This window comes from Hippoglossus hippoglossus, chromosome 6 (assembly GCF_009819705.1).
Source record: "Hippoglossus hippoglossus isolate fHipHip1 chromosome 6, fHipHip1.pri, whole genome shotgun sequence".
NCBI lineage: Eukaryota > Metazoa > Chordata > Actinopteri > Pleuronectiformes > Pleuronectidae > Hippoglossus > Hippoglossus hippoglossus.
Genome location: NC_047156.1, coordinates 23,250,900 through 23,270,032, shown reverse-complemented (window position 1 = coordinate 23,270,032; position 19,133 = coordinate 23,250,900). Strand labels below are relative to the sequence as shown.

The window sequence follows — 19,133 nt, the reverse complement described above, 5'->3', positions numbered from 1 at the left end:
AGTACTACTACTACTACTACTGCTACTACTACTACTACTATGACGACACAACCCATTCAATGGAGGTGATGTTTTTACTATCTCGGTTTGTACGTTTGCTTTTTTTTTTTCTTCAGGATTACAGAAAAACTTGCTGCAGAGTAGAGCTTGGGTCCGAGAAGAGGTCATTAATCTTTGGTGGATATCAGATTAAAGGAGCAGATTCAGGATTCAGGATATGTGTGCCATACAAGTTTCAGTCTTATTTGTTCATCTTTTTGTTGTTACTGTTTTCTCAGTTTATATTTTAACATGCATGTTTCAGAGAACCCAGTTCCAAGTTCCTATTTATTTTTCACTGACTGCCTGACTTTATTTTCAGGTAATATCCCACATTTTGGGATTTGGAGCATTGTGTGTTGGCATGGACACCAGGCAGCTGCTTGATGCTGAGAAAAAGTCATAGCAACAGAAGATCTATCGTTGCCATCATTGTATTTTAGCCAAATTTGCTGAGTAGTAATTCAGCAAAATGTTTGATAAAACATTATAATACAGATAAATGTGTTATTAAAGAGTACAATGGAATACTGACTTCATCTGAGGTTTATTCCAAATGAGTCATAGATGGTTAGTGATGAGTAATGAGATGAAGTGTTTGATGAACTTCTCACCTTGAACTGTTTGTCCAGGCTCGTCCTCCCAGCAGCCCCTGGGGTCAGCAGCTCGTCCATGTACTTGTGCAGGTGAGCCGCCACAACCTCTGTCTCCCCGGACAAGATGGCTTCCACCAAGGCATCGTGGATAAAAACATACTGTTCCTGCGGAGAGGATACACACAGCGCTGTAGTTAGACTCTGTAATAAATAATTAGAATATTATAATAATAATAATAAAGTTTGAAATGATTTGTGGACTAATGGGCAAAGGACGATTCTCAGGAAGATCAGGGTTTTTTAAAATTGATCAGCAACTCCTCTCAGTAGGTACCAAGACTTCCATGCTTCATTGTAATCCATTAAATTGTGATTTGGATATCTCAGTTTGGAATATGGTGGCCAGTCAGAAAGAGATGACTGAACAACTGTATGAATGTGTGTGTGCAGACAGGAGATGGACCTCTGACCTCTGTCTGGACCAGGTAGTTCCTCTGTGTGCGGATGTGTTTGAGGAAGCCTGTGATGTTGATGCTGCCTTCGTCTCTCATCTGCTTCAACATGCTGTCCAGGACGATGTAGGTTCCTGTTCGGCCCACACCCGCACTGCACCAAGGCAGAAGAAGAAAATCAAGATGAATCGAGCACGGTTTTATTTTTCGTCATGTGTTCTCAGAAGAGCTGTAGCTGCTAATGTAAGACTGTATTGTATCTGTACACGTTGTGGTCCCTGAGGAACGGCATGTTATGTTCCTGTATGTTGACATACACGTAAATGAAAATAACACTCAACTTTTTGATAATAAAATATTATCCCATCTATTTTCATCAGAACTCACCTGCAGTGCACCACCAGCGGCCCCATGTCCTCCGCCCTGGCTTTGGACGACTTGCGGACGAAGCTCAGCAGCGGCAGGGCGAACTCTGGGACACCCATGTCGGGCCACTGGGTGTAATGGTACTGCGTCACTGTCCGTTCACTATTCCGACCTCTCTGGGAGCCCTGCAGGTGGACCGAACCAAACAGGATGTCATTAACAGAGATTTCAAAATAAAATAGGGTCAGGAGACGGGAATAGTATCTATGATATTGAAACAAGTTCATATCGGTGTATTTTTGTGTAATATTGTGTAAGGAGCCGAACAGATTTTCTGTTTGTTGTGACGCTCCAATGATTGATAATGAAATGTCTGTAAATAGAACAAATTATATTTCTGTTTTCTGTTTAATATTTTTAAATAATTAATTACTTCTGCTCTGTATTTTTCTCTTTCATGCAGTTTGTTGAGCAAGATACATCCTTTGTTTGCTTGAATACTTGGCTCATGAAACAGATTATGAGTGTGATCATAGTCAAAGATTGACTATTTTAAAGGGGACATAGCATGCAAATTCCACTTTGTTAGTGCTTCTACAGGTTAATGTGGGTATCTGGCATGTCTACCAACCCAAAAACTCTGGGGAAAAAACACTCGCGCGTTTTGTTATAGTTCCTCTAAGTCAGAAACGTCATGCTTGAGCGACTCGATTGCGCTTCCTGGGTATTGTGTCGTAACAAGGAACTGGAAGTCTCCCTACATGGTCTTGGCCCCCCGTCCCCCCACACTCGTTACTTCCGGGTTTACACCGGAGGCAGCGCAGCGCCGTTCCCAAGCACGCAGCCGGGCTGTTCACACGGGACGAGCATTTCCCCGCTGGTCAGCCCGCGATTCACTCACATGTGGCATTTGTCTGGATCGTTGGGACTGGGAGGCTGCAGCAGCTGCTCGGGAGCGACTGCTCGCTCTCCCGTGCGTGACCTGGAATTTGTGTCAGCGCCACACAGCCAGCAGTGTGGAAGACTTCCGCAGTGTTCAGCGCTACTGTAACCCCCGAACCCCGACATTCAACGGGTACAACAACAAGCGGAGAAAGCAGAATCGCGGGCTGACCTTATATATACAGTCTATGGGGCTGACCAGCGGAGAAATGCTCGTCCCGTGTGAACAGCCAGGCGGCTGCGCGCTTGAGAACAGCGCTGCGCTGCCTCGCAGCGGTCTTCCACACTGCCAGCTGTGTGGAAGACTTCCGCAGTGTTCAGCTCTACTGTACGCCGGGGTACAGTAGTTACGCCGGGGTACACCGGACGCGGAAGCGCCGCTGCAAGGCAGCGCAGCGCCGTTCTCCAGCACGCAGCCGCCTGGCTGTTCACACGGGACGAGCATTTCTCCGCTGGTCAGCCCCATAGACTGTATATATAAGGTCGGCCCGCGATTCTGCTTTCTCCGCTTGTTGTTGTACCCGTTGAATGTCGGGGTTCGGGGGTAAATGATGGTCTTCATAGCCCCCCCACCCCTCTCTTTCTCTCTCTGTCTGTCTGCTTGTGTGCTTGTAGTGGATGGGCAGAGGGGGACATTTAATTATGTGATTGGGAAAATTAAAACTCCAGGACAACAAGGGGAATACAAAGTATGGGATGCATATTTGATAATTTATATCATATAAAATATGTAATTTATATCGTTTAAAATCATGGGGGGAGAGGGGGGAGGGGGGAGCTGGCTCATTAGCATTTAAAGGAACAGGCACTCAAAACAGGTCACTCTGTGGAGGGCTGTTTTAAATGATCCTTGTGGTATTTTGACCAAAGTATGTTACAGACATTTCATTAAGACCCCAAGGAACCATATCAACTTGTGGTAAAATGGGCATGCTATGTCCCCTTTAAGTATTGATAGATTGATTGTTAATATAATTTTCAAAGCAAAAATGTGACAATACGCTGCCCTTCTTTTTACTGTTGAGTTTTGAAATATTCAGAGAAGTTAAGATAATACTGACATCACCTTATGATCTAGGATATGGGGATGATACTTTAAATATTGTATGTAATATGAATAGGTGATGGGTGTTTTCTGATGTTTTATCAATAATAAGATAAAGAGAACAGAAATTCACGTACATTTAAAACAACTCAAAATATCTGGATGATATACAACTCATCTGCTTTGGTGATTTTACCTTGAACTTGCAAATATAAGTGCCCATCCGGTTCTAGGTGATGTTTTAAATATCTAGAAAAAAAATCTTTGTCCAACACTTTCTGATATTAACCTGGTCAAAGAATTTCTTGTATCCCTTATTCATTTTGTTTAGCCCTGCACAATCAAACAGTTCATCAGACACTCTGTGATAAGTGTCGGGTTTCTTGGACCTTTTTGGAGTGGGTGTTCCTGACGGTGAAGGTTCTCTGGGTGTAGTAGGCGAGGACTCTGCTGCTTTTCACCGTCACCAGGAAGCTGCCGTACTCCTCCTGCACCTCCGTTGGCCAGTACTGATCACACTTCCTCTGAGGAAACAGTCAACACATCACACACGTCTGAGGAAATGATAAAATGACGACTTTATTGACACTTTTTTTATTCTGTGTGAAAAAAAATGAAGTATCACAGAAATATTACCTGTTACGATTATTTTTAAATATCTGACAACTACTGTTGCTGGGTGATTGAGTTTATGTTCCACCAATTTTAAAATGGTATCACACAACACAAGTTGTTAATGTAAACAATAAAGTAATAGAAACATAATGCATGTAACTTTCATGATATATTGTAAATTCATTAAAATACAATTCAGTTCAACAGCAGCACAGTTGAATCAACAACTCTAAAACAGTTTCAGTACAAACTTAACTAAACAAGCATCATGAAGATTAAATTAGTTGGATGTTTTATTAAATGGCATTCATTTAACCTAATGGTGTACCATCTAAATCAGCAAATCCTGTATGTCTGCATTTTCCTTCAAAACCCTTTTTCCTTTGAAAAAAGTTAACAAACCTTTTAATGTGTCTAAAAATGTAAAATCAGTCTGTTTTAATTTTGATATCAATGAGAATGATTTCTAGTTTGTTTCTTATTCAGATTAATCTTAAGTGAAATTACTGTCCAGGTCTATTTCACCTCACAAACTGAAAAGTCATTTCAGACTTTGTGATTCAAGTTGACTCACTCGTCCTTTCTCCACCAGGTTTGTGATCATGACAATGACGCCAATGTTTTGCTCCCAAATCATCCTCCAGAAGTCTTCGGTGCTCGACTTCAGAGGACCCTGAGCGGCGATGTACGACCTGGTCTTTTTAAAACCCTGAGGAAACACACACACACACAGACGCACACACACAGAGACGGACACACACACACACACACACACACACACACACACAGTGGCTCCATCAGCTTTGAAAACCTCAACAAATGTGTGAAACTTACATGAATCTGAAGAAGAAAGAATCATTTCCATAGCATCAAAGTTGAACAGGTTATAACATTTTAGTGTTGACATTAAACACAACTGTCAGCTGAGGCTGATGGGAATGTCATTTGTTTTGCAGGTTACTTGATGATAGAAATCAAAGGTATTGGACAAATTTGATGTAAATTTGACCCGATGAAGGCGCTTGAGAATAAATCAGGAGACTACGGAATTTCATGGAAATCCTCTCAACAAAAGAAGGGTCAGTCACCAGGAGTCATCCTCTGGAAACCGTGAATGTCTGTACACAATTTCAAATCGACCCATAAACAGTGATCATGTGTCCGTCAGCTTGTGTTTGGGTCTTTCTGTCATTTAGTGTTTAAAATCATTTAATGCAGCGTTTAATTTGTATTGTTAAGCTACTGTACATGGGGCCTGTACAAAGCAACTGCCCAACAGACTGAGTAGCTACTATTTAAACAACCTATTAACTGAAAACATTGACTAATTCAAATTCACGGAAATTGATTTTTCCGTATTTCACTTTTTTAGTTGCTCCAGTTTGACAGTTAGTTTTAAAAATGATTCTGTTATGGGAGCAGTGTTCAACACCTGCATGTCTACTCAGAGGTGTAGGGCCTTTTAGAAATACAATAAAATTATCAATCTGATGCCTCTTACTAAATAGGAGGTTATGGGCTAAAAAATGAATTGCCATTACATACAAAACTCATCAAGGTTGATAACATTTTTGACTCAAAAGTTGAGAGCAGGCTGAGTTCCAAGGAGTTGGTTTAGTTAAGGCCAGCACAGGAAAGAAAGTGTCACTAGTTCTCAGCAGAGGACATTCATTCCCTTTAATAGTTTGATAACCTTCACATGACTGACAGCGTGAAGTTGCCTTCATACTGTGAGACTCAGACAAAAGTGTGAGCTGGAGTGATCCTCAACGTGCTTATACCAACTTTATAACCTGTACGTCAGCTCTCCAGAGAGGCCGTGACTGCCGCAGGGTTTTTTTTTGTGTCGCCTCTGCCTTTCACAAAACAACAAGACACTGGAAATGAGATTTTAATGGTGCGGTGACAAGCATAATGGAGAGCTGCACAGGTTCTCGCTGCCAACAGTGAGCCTCATGAATAGGTTTAGAAATAGGCTGATTTGGCTTCGGGGAGACAAGAGGGAAACCATGCAGTGGCTCTGTGAAGAGAAGTTGTGACTGTGTGTTTCACAGAGAAGAGTACTCAGAAACGAGCCTCTGGGTGAAGGTTTGTGTGGAGATTAAAAAAGAAACTGAAATACAGTTACAATACAACACAGAGATCCTCACATCCACGTAGTTTGCGTTGATGTAATCTCTCGTCCTTCCGTCTTTATCAGCCTGCGAGGAGAGCCGCACCCGGCTGTGGTCATCTGAGGGTTACCGGGTAGAAACACAAAGGAATGTCCTCAGATCAATGTGGAGCGCAATATCCATCCATCCATCCATATCGTGTCATGTCCTATGTACCAATTATTTTATTCCGTATGAATGCTTCTTACAGTGAAATTTTTCTATCTATCTATCTATCTATCTATCTATCTATCTATCTATCAGTGAAAGTGATGTTCTGATCTGAATCCTTCAGTGAAAACTCATCATTCCTGACACTCTGCTGAAGTGAGTGCACTCACAGGCCAGGATGTTGCTGTATCTGTTCTTGTTCTTGTTGTCAGGATGGTTGGAGCTGTCAGTGTTCATCCCCATGTCCACTGTGCACACCTGCACCTCCTGAAAACACACACATACAAAGTAAAGCTTCAGTATGTATTGAATGACTACATACTCAGTTTCTTCTTTTCTCCCATCGCTTTCATACAGAACTATTACCCCTGTTTATTGTCATTTCTTTGTTTTGTTTTAAAATAGTATCACACAACATTAGTTGTTTGTATGCACAACAAAACAATAGAAACATGTTACATATAACTATCATTGAACCAACAACTTTCTCAGACAGTTTCAGTACAAACTTAACTGAAGCATTACAAAGGTTAAATTAATTGGATGATTTATTAAACTGCATTAGGTTTACTTTGATGGCGGCACTTACACTGTATGTAACTACAACTGGCAAACATGTGATTAAGGATTTTAAAGACATTTTTTAGCCTAGAATGTTAAAAATCAATCTACATAATTCTTAAGACTTTTAAATGATCCTCTAGTGACCTGTCGTAGAATACAAACTTCCACTTGCGACAAACAGCAGTTTTGTACATCCACATTTTTCACATTTCCTAAAGCACTTTGCATTACAAGACGAAACAAACAAACAGATATGTCATGTGGAGCAGCATCCGTCAGTGAATAAAGACGTCAGGAGGAGAGCGTCTTACCTCGTAGCTCTCCTTCAGTATCTAATGATGAGGGTGAGGAAGCAGCAGGCAGCCAGGACGTTTCCGTGACAACACAGTCAACCAAAGAGGTACAAAAATACAAATTACAAGACAAGACAAAAAACCCCACAAAAAACACATTTGTCTCACAGCACAGCTCTTGCTTCTGCCAACACAGAGGGAAAATAAACCCAAACAAAAAGAGACGAAACATGGGCGGGTGGACTCTGTTGTTACACACAGTTGATGTACAATTTCTCTATTTATGTATAATTTAAACTTGTTTTTTAATTGAACCTAAGTATTTTTAGTTTTTTTGGAGCCATCTACTTATCCTCTGCTACATTGTACAACAATATTTTTTCTTTCTTAAATTTTTTTCATATTCATATTATTTGTATCAATAATACATGCCCACTAATCTTCCACTATTATTCAAAATATGACAATATTCAAAATTGTATAAGGGTCAGCATATTCCATATGGAGATTCCCAATTTGGCCTTGTTCAGAATTTAGCATTTTCTGATCAAGAAATGTGGAATATGCCGATGTGGGGTTTTAGGAGCATGTTTTGGATGAATTGGTAATCTAATAAAATAGAATAAAAAATAAAATATTAATGGAATAATCATTTTTACTAGCCACATAAACAGCTAAATAGGAATTATGTATATTTTCCATGTAAATATATTAGATGTCTCACAATATTTAATTTAGATCTTTTTCCATCATCATCATCGTCATCATCATCATCATCATCATCATCATCATCATCATCATTTTTCTCTTCTTTTTTAGCTGATTTAAGATTTGAAACAACCACTCGTTTCATCAATTATTTGGTGAAAGGGAAAATTAATCCTTCGACAATTTTGACAATCGAGGGAATTCTTGTAGATGTTACTGTTAAAGCAAAAATATCCAACTACATTTCCTGATTTTTACCTCACCTTTAAGTGAATATTATTATGTTTTGCACGGAACAAGAAATATTAAAAACACTGAGCACTATGACAGTGTAATGAACATTTGTCATTATTCTAAATTTAAGAATATTATATGTTAAAAACTTAACCAGATGATCATACCAAAATGTAATCAACTTCTGAATTGTTAGTTGATTCCAAACAATGAAAAACTTTCAAACTGGAGATTTGGTATATTACTTGCTTTATATCTGTCTTATCTATGTACCTTTTAAACTCAAGATGGAATCTAAAAGTAAAGGATGGAGGGTGGAAACCATTACATCCATTATATTCTGTAAATTTTGTAATTTTGTGATAGAAGAGAGTGTGTTCAGGTGATTGACACACAGTATCTTGAAAACCAAAAAACATTTTTTTAAAGCAACCTTTCGGAGTACTTTACCTGTGATACCCAGCCTCATAAAGAATACTTAAATTAAAAAATAAATCCTTTGTTGTTATCTTAATCATTAAGTTTTGTCATAATTACTTTCCAACAACTCTTATTTCTGAAGTAATGTAATGGTATGCTTGTGCTCTGGTTTAGAAAAAAATAAAGTTAATTTCTAATTCTATATTTGACTGTTTTCTTACACAATAGACGCTTTTCACGACAGCCATTTTGACATGAAATAGTGTGTAAACACTGGTGTTACTAATCACATTAATCAAGGTTCCGCTCTCTTTAGATAGAGCCTTGAACATTTAATTTTCTATTAACAAATAATAAATGTGAATCTTTATCGTAAACTGTTGAGTGCTAATGTCTTGCCGTATGTTTGACCTGATGTGAGATGAACTGCTGATTGTAAGTGTTGTAATCTCCATTGTTATTTAGATGTGGGCATATGTGAGAAGCCTAAAACTATTTCAAATTATTGTCATCACACATAATAATAATGATAATATTAATCATAATAATTGCGGATGTAATGATGTTTAATTTACTTTATTTATAGCATTTCCAGTTAATTGAATTTAATAAAGAGAGAGAGAGAGAGAGAGAGAGAGAGAGAGAGAGAGAGAGAGAGAGAGAGAGAGAGAGGGAGAGAGAGAGAAAAGAGAGAGAGAGAAAAGAGAGGGAAGTGCAGTGCATGATGGGAGTCCCCTTATCCGTTCTGTACTATCAGAACTAATGACGTCAGAGCTGGCCCGCACATCTCTACTTTGTGTTGATTTTTCCTTAATTGGCAGTTTCAGAACAAAACAAATTGGAGCTTAGATCCATGAGGTGAAGGAGCTCTTGATGTCTTTGAGGTCTGAAGCCTCGTAACCAGTTGTTCTGTTGAAGCTCCACAGACAAAAGACAACTGACTCCCTGCTCACATGAATAAATGGAGGCTCCCCACAAGACGCTGAGCCAGGACCGCAACTCATCATTATTATAATCCCTCTCATTATTGTTGATAGATAGTCCTGTAATGTTGCAGCCCTGCATCAAGCCAGTAAAAAAGACCTCATCACAGGTCAACAAGCAGCATGCAGACAACATGACGACAATCACAAACACACACACACACACACACACACACACACACACACACACACACACACACACACACACAGACACACACAGACCACAGTCAGTCTGTAAAGAAATATAAAATAGTTGAACTTTTATGCAAAGGTAACAACCCTTCTGTCTTAATACCTCAAATTCCTGTTGGAAGCCCTGGGTGTTGTGAAGTTCAGCGACGTGTTGGACAAAATCCGTGACTGGAAACGCAGTCTGCTCATCTGGAATATAAAACAGGTCTTCTTTTTTTTTGGAAAGCAAGTATACTTTTAGAAAATGCTGAGACTTTTGGACACTTGGAAATGAGAAATTTAAGATAGGACATTAAAAAAATGTCAGATATTTTTAGGAAAAGGAAAATATCTTAGTAGATGATGACATTTTTTAAAGTTATATACAGTGAATAGGGACATCTTTTGACATATGAGGAAGGACAGAACATTATATTTGGTCCTCACATATCAGAGATTACATGTTTTAAGTTTAGTATGGCGTAGACCCTCACAAGTACACAAACGTATGTTACCAGATGTTAATGCAGCTGTGGATGCTGCAGCGATGACTCTGGGCGATGAGCTCTCGTCGATGTAGAAGTGAGCCGTCTGAAAACAGGTCCTGTAGACAAAATAAACATTGATTAAAATAAACACCTTAAACGCTTTAATCAGAGAGAACATAAGTGTTATCGCCATAGAAGAAATGCTCAAATCAGGGAAAAATGATTGAAATAAAGAGACATGGCTGTATTGGGCAGGAACAGAAAAGGGGCATAATAACAGACCAAAGCAACAACGCTGCACTGGTTCTGACAAGATGAGGATGCTTTTGTTTTCATGTGTCTCTGCGTTAGCCCAGATTTTTGGAGAACATGGGGTAATCTTCCCCAAAACACAGGAAGAAAGATGCTGCGTTAATCCTTAACACGTTTTTAAATGGATGAGATGGCCTCTAATGAACTTGTGTTGTCTCAGCCAGAAATGGGCATCAGGGATTATCACCAGCAAACATAAAGACACACAGAAAAACACCCACCCCCACACACACACACACACACACACACACAGATGTAAAGATGCAAAACACAAACAGTTTTTCCCTCAGTGGATCTCAGCTCTTTATTTATCAGATGAATGTTGGATTAGTTGCTCGACTCCTGAACAAGTTAACTTGCGATGAATATACTTGTATTAAACTTAACCTCTTACCAGACAACCAAAGCACAAACACGGTAAAAGAGAGTTTTTTTTCATGTAACTTAATCTAAAGAGGGAAAAAGTGATAATAAAACCTGTAGTATGACATTTTGTGAGGCTGAAGCCACAAGGCTGAACCAATGTGTCAACCACTGATTTCTGCTTCAGTTTGTGCATTTAAAAACAACAAAAAAAGAAAAAAAAGAAACTCAAACCCATTTACGTTCCGAGTTTGTGTTTATTTTAATATTAATTTTAGAAAAACTTTTCAAATTTTTTTGGTACATGAAAATCCTTAATGTCTGTCTGAGGTAATGGAACAACTACATTGACTTATTCGAGGAGCTCAAGGACTGTACATAAAAGTAAATCGAAAATTACGCGTCTCCACTTTTTCCAACTGTACAAATATGAAGCCAAAATATATTGGATGTGGGAACTGCCATCTTGTAGTGGTGATGTCATATGGAGTCAGAGTCTGTGCAGTAGTTGTCGTAAAGTGGAGCCGCGGAAGGGAGGTCCCTTCCGCATCTATTTATGTTAATCAAATAAACAATTAAAACCAAACATACTGGAAAAATGTACACTTACACATACATACAGTGTGACAAGAACTACCATAACTTTTTTGTTTGGTTCATGTGCCATCCACTAACATGGAGGAGACGCCGGTTTATTTCCTATAGTGCAGCCAGCCACCAGGGGGCAATCAAGAGGTTTTGGCTTCACTATTGGGGAGCTGTAATACCATTAATCTTTATATAAAGAAAACCCCACCTTTTGGCTGCTGTGCTGTTTCTCTTTGTCTTTGTGTGGTCTGTGGGAACACCTGGGCCCAGGGTTCCCATTATATACTGTAAGAGCACACTCCACTCACCATGGGAGAGTGTTGGGACCTGGTATTTGTGAACTACAGTTCTACCAGCTCACCTCTCTTTCTAATCAACTTCAATGGAGGAGAGGTGCAGCTTTTCAGCTCACCCAGCGAGGGAAACTTCCTCAAACAACCTTCAAGCAGGCCTGCCTGGATCAGACTGCTAAAACCTTCCAAAAGACAGCGACGCGAGGACCTGCCTAAGAACTTCAGCACAAGAGCTGCATCGCTAAGCCGAACCACAAAAACAGGAGCCACAAACCAGCAAGAGCACTTCACTGGACTTCGAACAGCACATCAACCTTTTTTCCCTTTCCATGGACGGGTAATACAACTGGGCTTAATAATTATACTAGGCTAAGCAAAGACTGTTTATTCGATTCTGTGTGATGTTTATAAGTTTGATTTGTGTTGCTGTGATATTTTGGTTATAAGTTATTTGAAAGGTAATGTTAGTTATGTTATGCTCTTCACAGTCTTTCTTTGCACGCATCTAGTAACTTTCTCTAACCTGACACCAACACACACACATGCATATCTCCCCACACATCTCTCTGACCCCCGCCACATGTCGTAAACATTCCAAAAAGGGGGGGGGGGGGTCTATTATCTTCAGAGTGGCCAGCCGCCGTTTTGAAAGCACACTCACTCACACAGACACACACACACGCATACTCACATACACATATTTATATAGTAAGTACACCTTTAGTAATTTGTGTTTTTATACTTTATTATCTTCATAATAAATGGTTTTCTTTCGCAAATGTTGTTTTCATTAATATTGCATAAGTGTGGATTTTGCCAACCTCTACACTGTCAAGAACTCTATATCCTTCAACTTTGCTAACTATCTATATGGTCATTTTGGTTATAGTTATTAATGTTATTGTTAATCAGAGTTCCAAATTTGTAGTTAGTACTTTCATGAAACTTAATCAATAAATTGGCTATCTTTTCCCTTCCTTTGAAGGGTGGTTCAAATTTATTGAATGCCGAAAGGCACACCATTTAATGCTGTCACGTTTAATGTATCAATTGCACAACAAGAGAGAAAGAGGAAACACTGCTCCAAGACGCTCCACACATTTGTATCAATCAAGGCAGATCAGCTGATCATGGCAAAGTTGTCAATTGCATCTCTGGAGTCAGCACTACTTCAGAGCAGGCTTTATTCTTCTGGCGCATGATGTTTGATATGAGACACCTTAGCTTCAATTCCTTGTCAAAAGATGTTATTCAGCTGCTGTTCATTGGTCGACTTAGTGTATTTGACTTGTTTATCTACTGAGACTGAAACTACTTAATCTGATTATACTGATGTCAGATGTACACCAAGCGCTTTAACCCAGAGAAGAAAACAGCTGAACACACTGCTGCTCATGAACAAACACACTCACAGTCAATAGTATTAGAAACTAAACAGTGTCACACCGGATTCTTTGGATGAAATGTTTCTGCAGGTGCCAAGAAGTCAAACTAATCTGCAGTGACATTTCTCTGAAGAACTATGTTACTGTTGTGAATTGATCTTGTGAAGACAAATGAACATCTCTGATATTAATGATGATTTTGATTGTATTTTGATTGATCTTTTACTCATTTCCCTGAGAAGCACTTGATCCTCACAAGGATGGATTATAAGAAAATGGGTCCCCGGGCACAGACGGGGAAAACACCCCTGACCCCTCACAAAGGGACAAATGAAGTGGTAGCAATCAGTTTTGGTCATCTTATCTCTCTGCTGTGCCTTGTTGACATGTTGTGTCTCTTTAGGCTCATTTTGTCTATATGAGAGTACTGTTACTTCTGCAAGAAGGTTATGTTTTCACCCCTGTCTGTTTAATTGTTTGTTTGTGAGCAAGATTAACCAAAAACAACTCCACAGATTTCAACAAAACTTGTCGGAAGGATTCGGAAGAACCCATTAAATTTTAGTGTGAATCCAGATCAGGGTGTGGGATGATTAAATTTGATCTATATGAAGTTTTAAAAAAAGAAATCTTATAGTGTTTTCAGTGCAGGGCAGAAGCTTCCATGGACAGGACTAACTTTACATTGAAATAACTGATGTAAACACGCTGACTGACTGTGTATTGATCAATGGATCAATCTGTCCCGTTCGCCTGCAGATGTCAGATGTGTCACTGTAATAACGTGGGTTGGCTGCTGATGACGTAGCGTAATGAGTGGTGTCCCAATTCCTAGGGGAAGATTTTCTTGCCCTCTCCCTTGTGGCCCCAAGGCTGTTGCAGGGAGAGCTGGAGTCAAGCTGACACCCAACAAACAACTATTTATACTCACATTTACACCTACAGTTAATGAAGAGTCTCCAATTAACCTAAACCCTAATCTGCATGTCTCTGGACGGTGGGAGGGAGTGGGAGTACCCAGAGGAACATGGAGAGAACATGACAAGACCCCCAAAAATGTTTCAGCTGTTTGATGACTCATCATGCACTCAGGGGCATTTACTCATTTTGCGTCCAATGATAAATTCTCATTTTAAAGACAGATTCTGACAGTTAGCAACCAATGCACAGGGACCTCATTGTCTGATTCATTGGTTAAATCCGCAAGTGTAGGTGAAGGTGGCGAGAAGTCCTCAACAACAAAGAGCAGTCATGACTTTCCATGTTGAGCTGCAGGGGCGTGACACATTCTGTGTTATTGGTTACTGTAAAAATCAATCTGTATCCATGACATGTCCCTAGAGCTTAATCAAATAGTGCTCTGACATCTGTTTCACAGGAACTTCACAGGTTGGAAAAACATCCATATGTCCTGGACATAAAGCTGCTACATTAATAAGTTGGATTTGATCAGATGCCTATTGATGATGATGATGATGATGATGATGATGATGATGATGATGATGTTGCAAATTTGCGGTGCATTTCTCAGTTTGTAAACTTGTAAACTCAACCAAAATCCTCTCAAACTGCTTGACCTCAAATGCACAGCAGCAGTCTAAATGAGCACCGTGTTGTCACGAGGGAAAGAAAAAGGACACGACACCAGCAGGATTAGTGCAGTTTGGCCTCCTGCCGGTCGCCCTACAAGACGCTGACACGATTCCTGCTGTCTGACATAATCAGGCGAATGTCCTTTTCTATCCCCAGACCCTCGCTGGACGCTCTCAGCTGAGTGGACACTTGCAGCGCTGCAGCCAGGGTACATCCTTCCCCGAGGATTAATCCCCCTGCTCTTCCGATTATTACCAGCTTAGCACTGCTCAATCTTGGAGATACAACAACAAGGAGGGTGCAAAACAAGAACAATATGTTGAACTGCCCGCACAGCAGATGAGAAGTGGACAGTCTGTGAAAAAATACGACTAAAAGTGTTTACACTGCGTCTGACAAGCGTGTCCTTGATCGGATTCCTCAAATTAGTTATTTCAAGGTCTGATTGAGCAGCAGGGTTTCTTCCTGCCACATAGCAGGAGAATGTAGTAAAAAGTAAAAATCTGCGTTTATGTCCAGACTCCCGAATGGGTTAAATAAAATGACTTTTAAATAAGTCCCAGAGAAACTTTTATTTGCTCCGAATCTAGTATTTCATACTTCTCAATAAAAAGGAAGAAACAGCATTTCTCAAGGTCAACAGTGAGGAACTAAAAACTCTCCACTGTCAAAATATGGAGCAGCTGAAAGGCTCTGTTCAGTCCGCCGGCACACACACATCCACAACACAAAACAGGAGGTATTGTTTGTGAAAGGGATGTTGGTAAGCACACACACACACACACACACACACACACACACACACACACACACACACACACACACACACACACACACACACACACACACACACACACACACACACACACACACACACACACACACACACACACACACACACACACACACACACACAGCGCAATGTAAGATCAAGACTGAGCTCGTGTTCGGGAAGATTAAGCTTCCCAGACAAACATGACAGTCACCACTTCACTCCCCTCCCCACATTATATGAGATTTGAGGGGCTGCAGGGCAGGGGGTGGAGGCGGAGGGTTGAGTTCAGTTGGAGGTGTGTGTGTGTGTGTGTGTGTGCGTGTGTGTGTGTGTGTGTGTGTGTGTGTGTGTGTGTGTGTGTGTGTGTGTGTGTGTGGTGTGTGTGTTGCAGGACTGTTCAAGTGATGAATTGGAGGATTCAATTAAGGAGGTGGTGGCTATTTACATTACATTATTGTTATGTTTTCCCTGAACTGGAACACATCTGAATCATCAAGTGTTTTTCAAAGACCAGTCCACAGCCTTTCCACTAAATAATTACAGTACACCCTCAGCAAGAAAAAGTCTCTGATGCTGCATGGCCACACAGCAAAGTGTAAAAATTGACCAAAATACAAATGTTAGTAAAAAAAAAAAGTAAAAGATTACAGATGGAGGTGTGACAGCCCGACCAAGGGCCATCATCAGGGCTGTGATGAACTAAAAAATAAGCACCTCTCATCCTTTACCCTTCGGCACAAAAAGTATCACTGCATGTGAATGAGTGTCATGTTTTTTTGACACTCATGTCACTCATGTCATGGCTGCAGCTATCGAGACAGCATCAGTCTAAACTGCACAAACAAATAAATACAAAATTATATTTATATTTACACAAATTATATAGATTATTGTGTGTGTGTGTGTGTGTGTGTGTGTGTGTGTGTGTGTGTGTGTGTGTGTGTGTGTATTTGAATCCAGGACTTTTTGCAATCAAGTAATTAGAGTAACTCAAGCGAGCCCTAGACCCATCCACATGAATATTCTCTGTGGCACATAGGCTGTAAACAGTTTGAGGAAAACTGATCCCAGACTGCCTCCCTCTGGACCTGTACCTCACCCAGATTGGTTCTAAAGTACCAGTGAAAAAGAGCCATGTAATTATTCATGATTATAAAGTTGGTCAATGTCAGTAAATAAAGCTGTTCGCAAACATTTTCACTGTCAGAAAAGAACAATATGTTTCTGTCCGCCTGTTGTGGACTTCTCCTGCCCTCTAATGGCCACAACCATCAACTGACAGCAGCTTTAGGTGCAGCGGCAGCACTGACCTCCAGTATATGAGGATGCTGATGAGGACAACGAGGCCGATGACAGTGAGGGTGGAGATGACTGCCAGAGGAACCACGGCCTTTCTCTCCCTCTCCCGGATTGAACCGACCCTTGACTCATGGCTGCTGTTGCTGGCGTCTGGAGAGAGAGAGGGGGAGAGTGAGAGAGAGAGAGAGAGGGGACAGAGAGTAAAGCTACAGCAGAGTGAGAGAAGAAACCAGGGCCGTCATCTGTTCTGCTCTGTACTGTGTTCCTCAGAGGAAAAGCTGCTCTGGCTGCAGGAATTTAGTTCATTAGCCCTTAGCCTGCAGAGTGTAGTCTCTGACCTTTTGTTTCTGATCATTGACACCAGCCTCTATTCCAAATATGTTCATTTGATCTTATTTAACAGTATAAATTATAATAAAGTGGGCAGTTCTGCAATAATGTTTTCATACAATTGAACTTGATATTTCACTTGATCATGGGGTGGCTGAAGCTCTTCAATTGAACATTTATTAATTACGTTTAGCTGAATAACAGGATGATAATATGATGACAATAAGATGAATAACAGTTTGGGAGTTCTATGTACAACAGCAGAATATTTCTGAAACATTCACCGATTTGTTAAAACACGTCTCCTAAGTATTAGGGGTTTTCTTCTATATGTCCACACATTTCTTCTGTCCTATTCACGTTTCCAAATTTAGCGTTGGTCCCTGCCCTGCCTGATGTAAAAAGAAAGTGTACAAGAAGAACCCGAGGATGACTCAAACACTGAGCTCATTCCTGCCTCCAGAGCAGCCTGGCCTCCCTGAACTGTTTGCAGGTAGAAAAATCCAACACTCTCAGACCTCTGATATACACTTCAGAAAAAAACATGAACTGTGGTAACAGCCCAGCATCGAAACACAATGTAGCGCCATTCACTTTCGGGCATCTACAGCAAGAATACAATACTCATCACATTCAAACCACTCGGCAGATGCACAAAAGCTCATCATGAAAATTCATGTGGCAAACTGCAGCAGCACACAAACAGAGGCGGGCTTCAGTCAATCAAGCAGCACAATTGTAACTTTGAATAATGGGGAATGAAAACCTGATGGTTGAACCTGACCTCACTGAATCCTCCCTTTATCGTGTGATAACCAATAAGAGAAACACTAGTGTGCATTATCCTTGACTGGGAGGCTGTTGGTCAGAACTTACCTTTACTGCACAAAGTGAATCAGTTCAGCCGTGAATGGCTGGGTCTGCCCTGTTGACCAGTTCATAAAGGGCCTGTTGTGTGCTTTCTACACTGTGCACACTCAGAGCACAACACACTCATTCAATCGTTCATCCAGCAGTGTGTCAGCCTCTCCAATACCCTGCACACGTGGGGGATGATAATGGGCTCAGAGAAGAAAAGGCTCAGAGGACAGAGAATGGAGAAGGTTATTGGTTTAGGTGAAGACACTGAAGAGACTTTGTGACTCAGGGATGATCTGAGGACAATTAAGGACACAAAACATCTATCTGAGTTCCCTATGGAAAAGACTTCAAATTTAAGAATTGATTTCCCTACTGTACATCTGTGCTGTCAGGAGTGATGATATGGAAATACACTGAAAAAAGTAAGATCCTATTTTAAATGACTGAATTTGATTTAACCAATTTTAGTATTACTTGCAATGTTGTCATGATTTCACTAACCGAGCAATTTATACCATCATGCATTGCGGTCACGGTGTTGACAGGAAGAAATATAGCAGAGAGAGAAGAGAAGAGAGGGCAGCAGGAAGAAAGCCACCTGCAGACCTCGCTACGTGCTTTTTACCTGAAAGCATTAATACGTAAGTGTAATATAAACATTTGAAATTCATCATGGGATTTTCCACCGGCTTCCTTTGCTGTCGTTGTCGTACATCATAATCCTTTGACAATGACGTAATTAGCCGCGCAGAGAAAATACGCCTAGTTGTGTCGGAAAGTGTATATTTCATTTGCCAATGAGCTCACTACATCTTCCTCTACATAGACGCCCTTATATAGTGAGTAGGGGGATATGAACGAGTGGGTGATTTTGGACACAGACCCCAGTCTGTATTTTATGGATACATCTGACTAAATAAAGCCTTTTAATACATCTTCACTCCTTGCTCTGCCTCGGAGTGCCTGAAGAATGTCTTCTTGTCTTCTTTTTCTTCAAGAGCACTTCAAGGCTTCTTGGATTCATTGCGAGTGTGACACAGTGAGCACCAGGCCTCTTCTTTTGTCTTCAATTCAATGTTATTTATAGAGGCCAA

General features: G+C 40.5%; 1 protein-coding gene across 5 annotated transcripts in view; it reads right to left on the bottom strand.

Annotated features, from left to right (window-relative positions):
* The window catches only part of ptprz1a (protein tyrosine phosphatase receptor type Z1a), an 85,965-nt gene that overhangs the window by 6,135 nt on the left and 60,697 nt on the right, over positions 1-19,133 (bottom strand). For 4 of the 5 annotated variants that reach the window (XM_034587531.1, XM_034587534.1, XM_034587535.1 and 1 more), the window contains 11 exons: positions 16,860-16,998; positions 10,268-10,356; positions 9,877-9,962; positions 7,255-7,275; positions 6,550-6,646; positions 6,206-6,288; positions 4,630-4,764; positions 3,830-3,964; positions 1,475-1,638; positions 1,106-1,241; positions 654-800 (listed from right to left, as the gene is read on the bottom strand). In XM_034587531.1, the coding sequence (XP_034443422.1) occupies positions 654-800; positions 1,106-1,241; positions 1,475-1,638; positions 3,830-3,964; positions 4,630-4,764; positions 6,206-6,288; positions 6,550-6,646; positions 7,255-7,275; positions 9,877-9,962; positions 10,268-10,356; positions 16,860-16,998 (1,232 nt within the window). The remainder of the gene's footprint in view (positions 1-653; positions 801-1,105; positions 1,242-1,474; positions 1,639-3,829; positions 3,965-4,629; positions 4,765-6,205; positions 6,289-6,549; positions 6,647-7,254; positions 7,276-9,876; positions 9,963-10,267; positions 10,357-16,859; positions 16,999-19,133) is intronic. The other variant, XM_034587532.1, reaches the window with a different exon arrangement.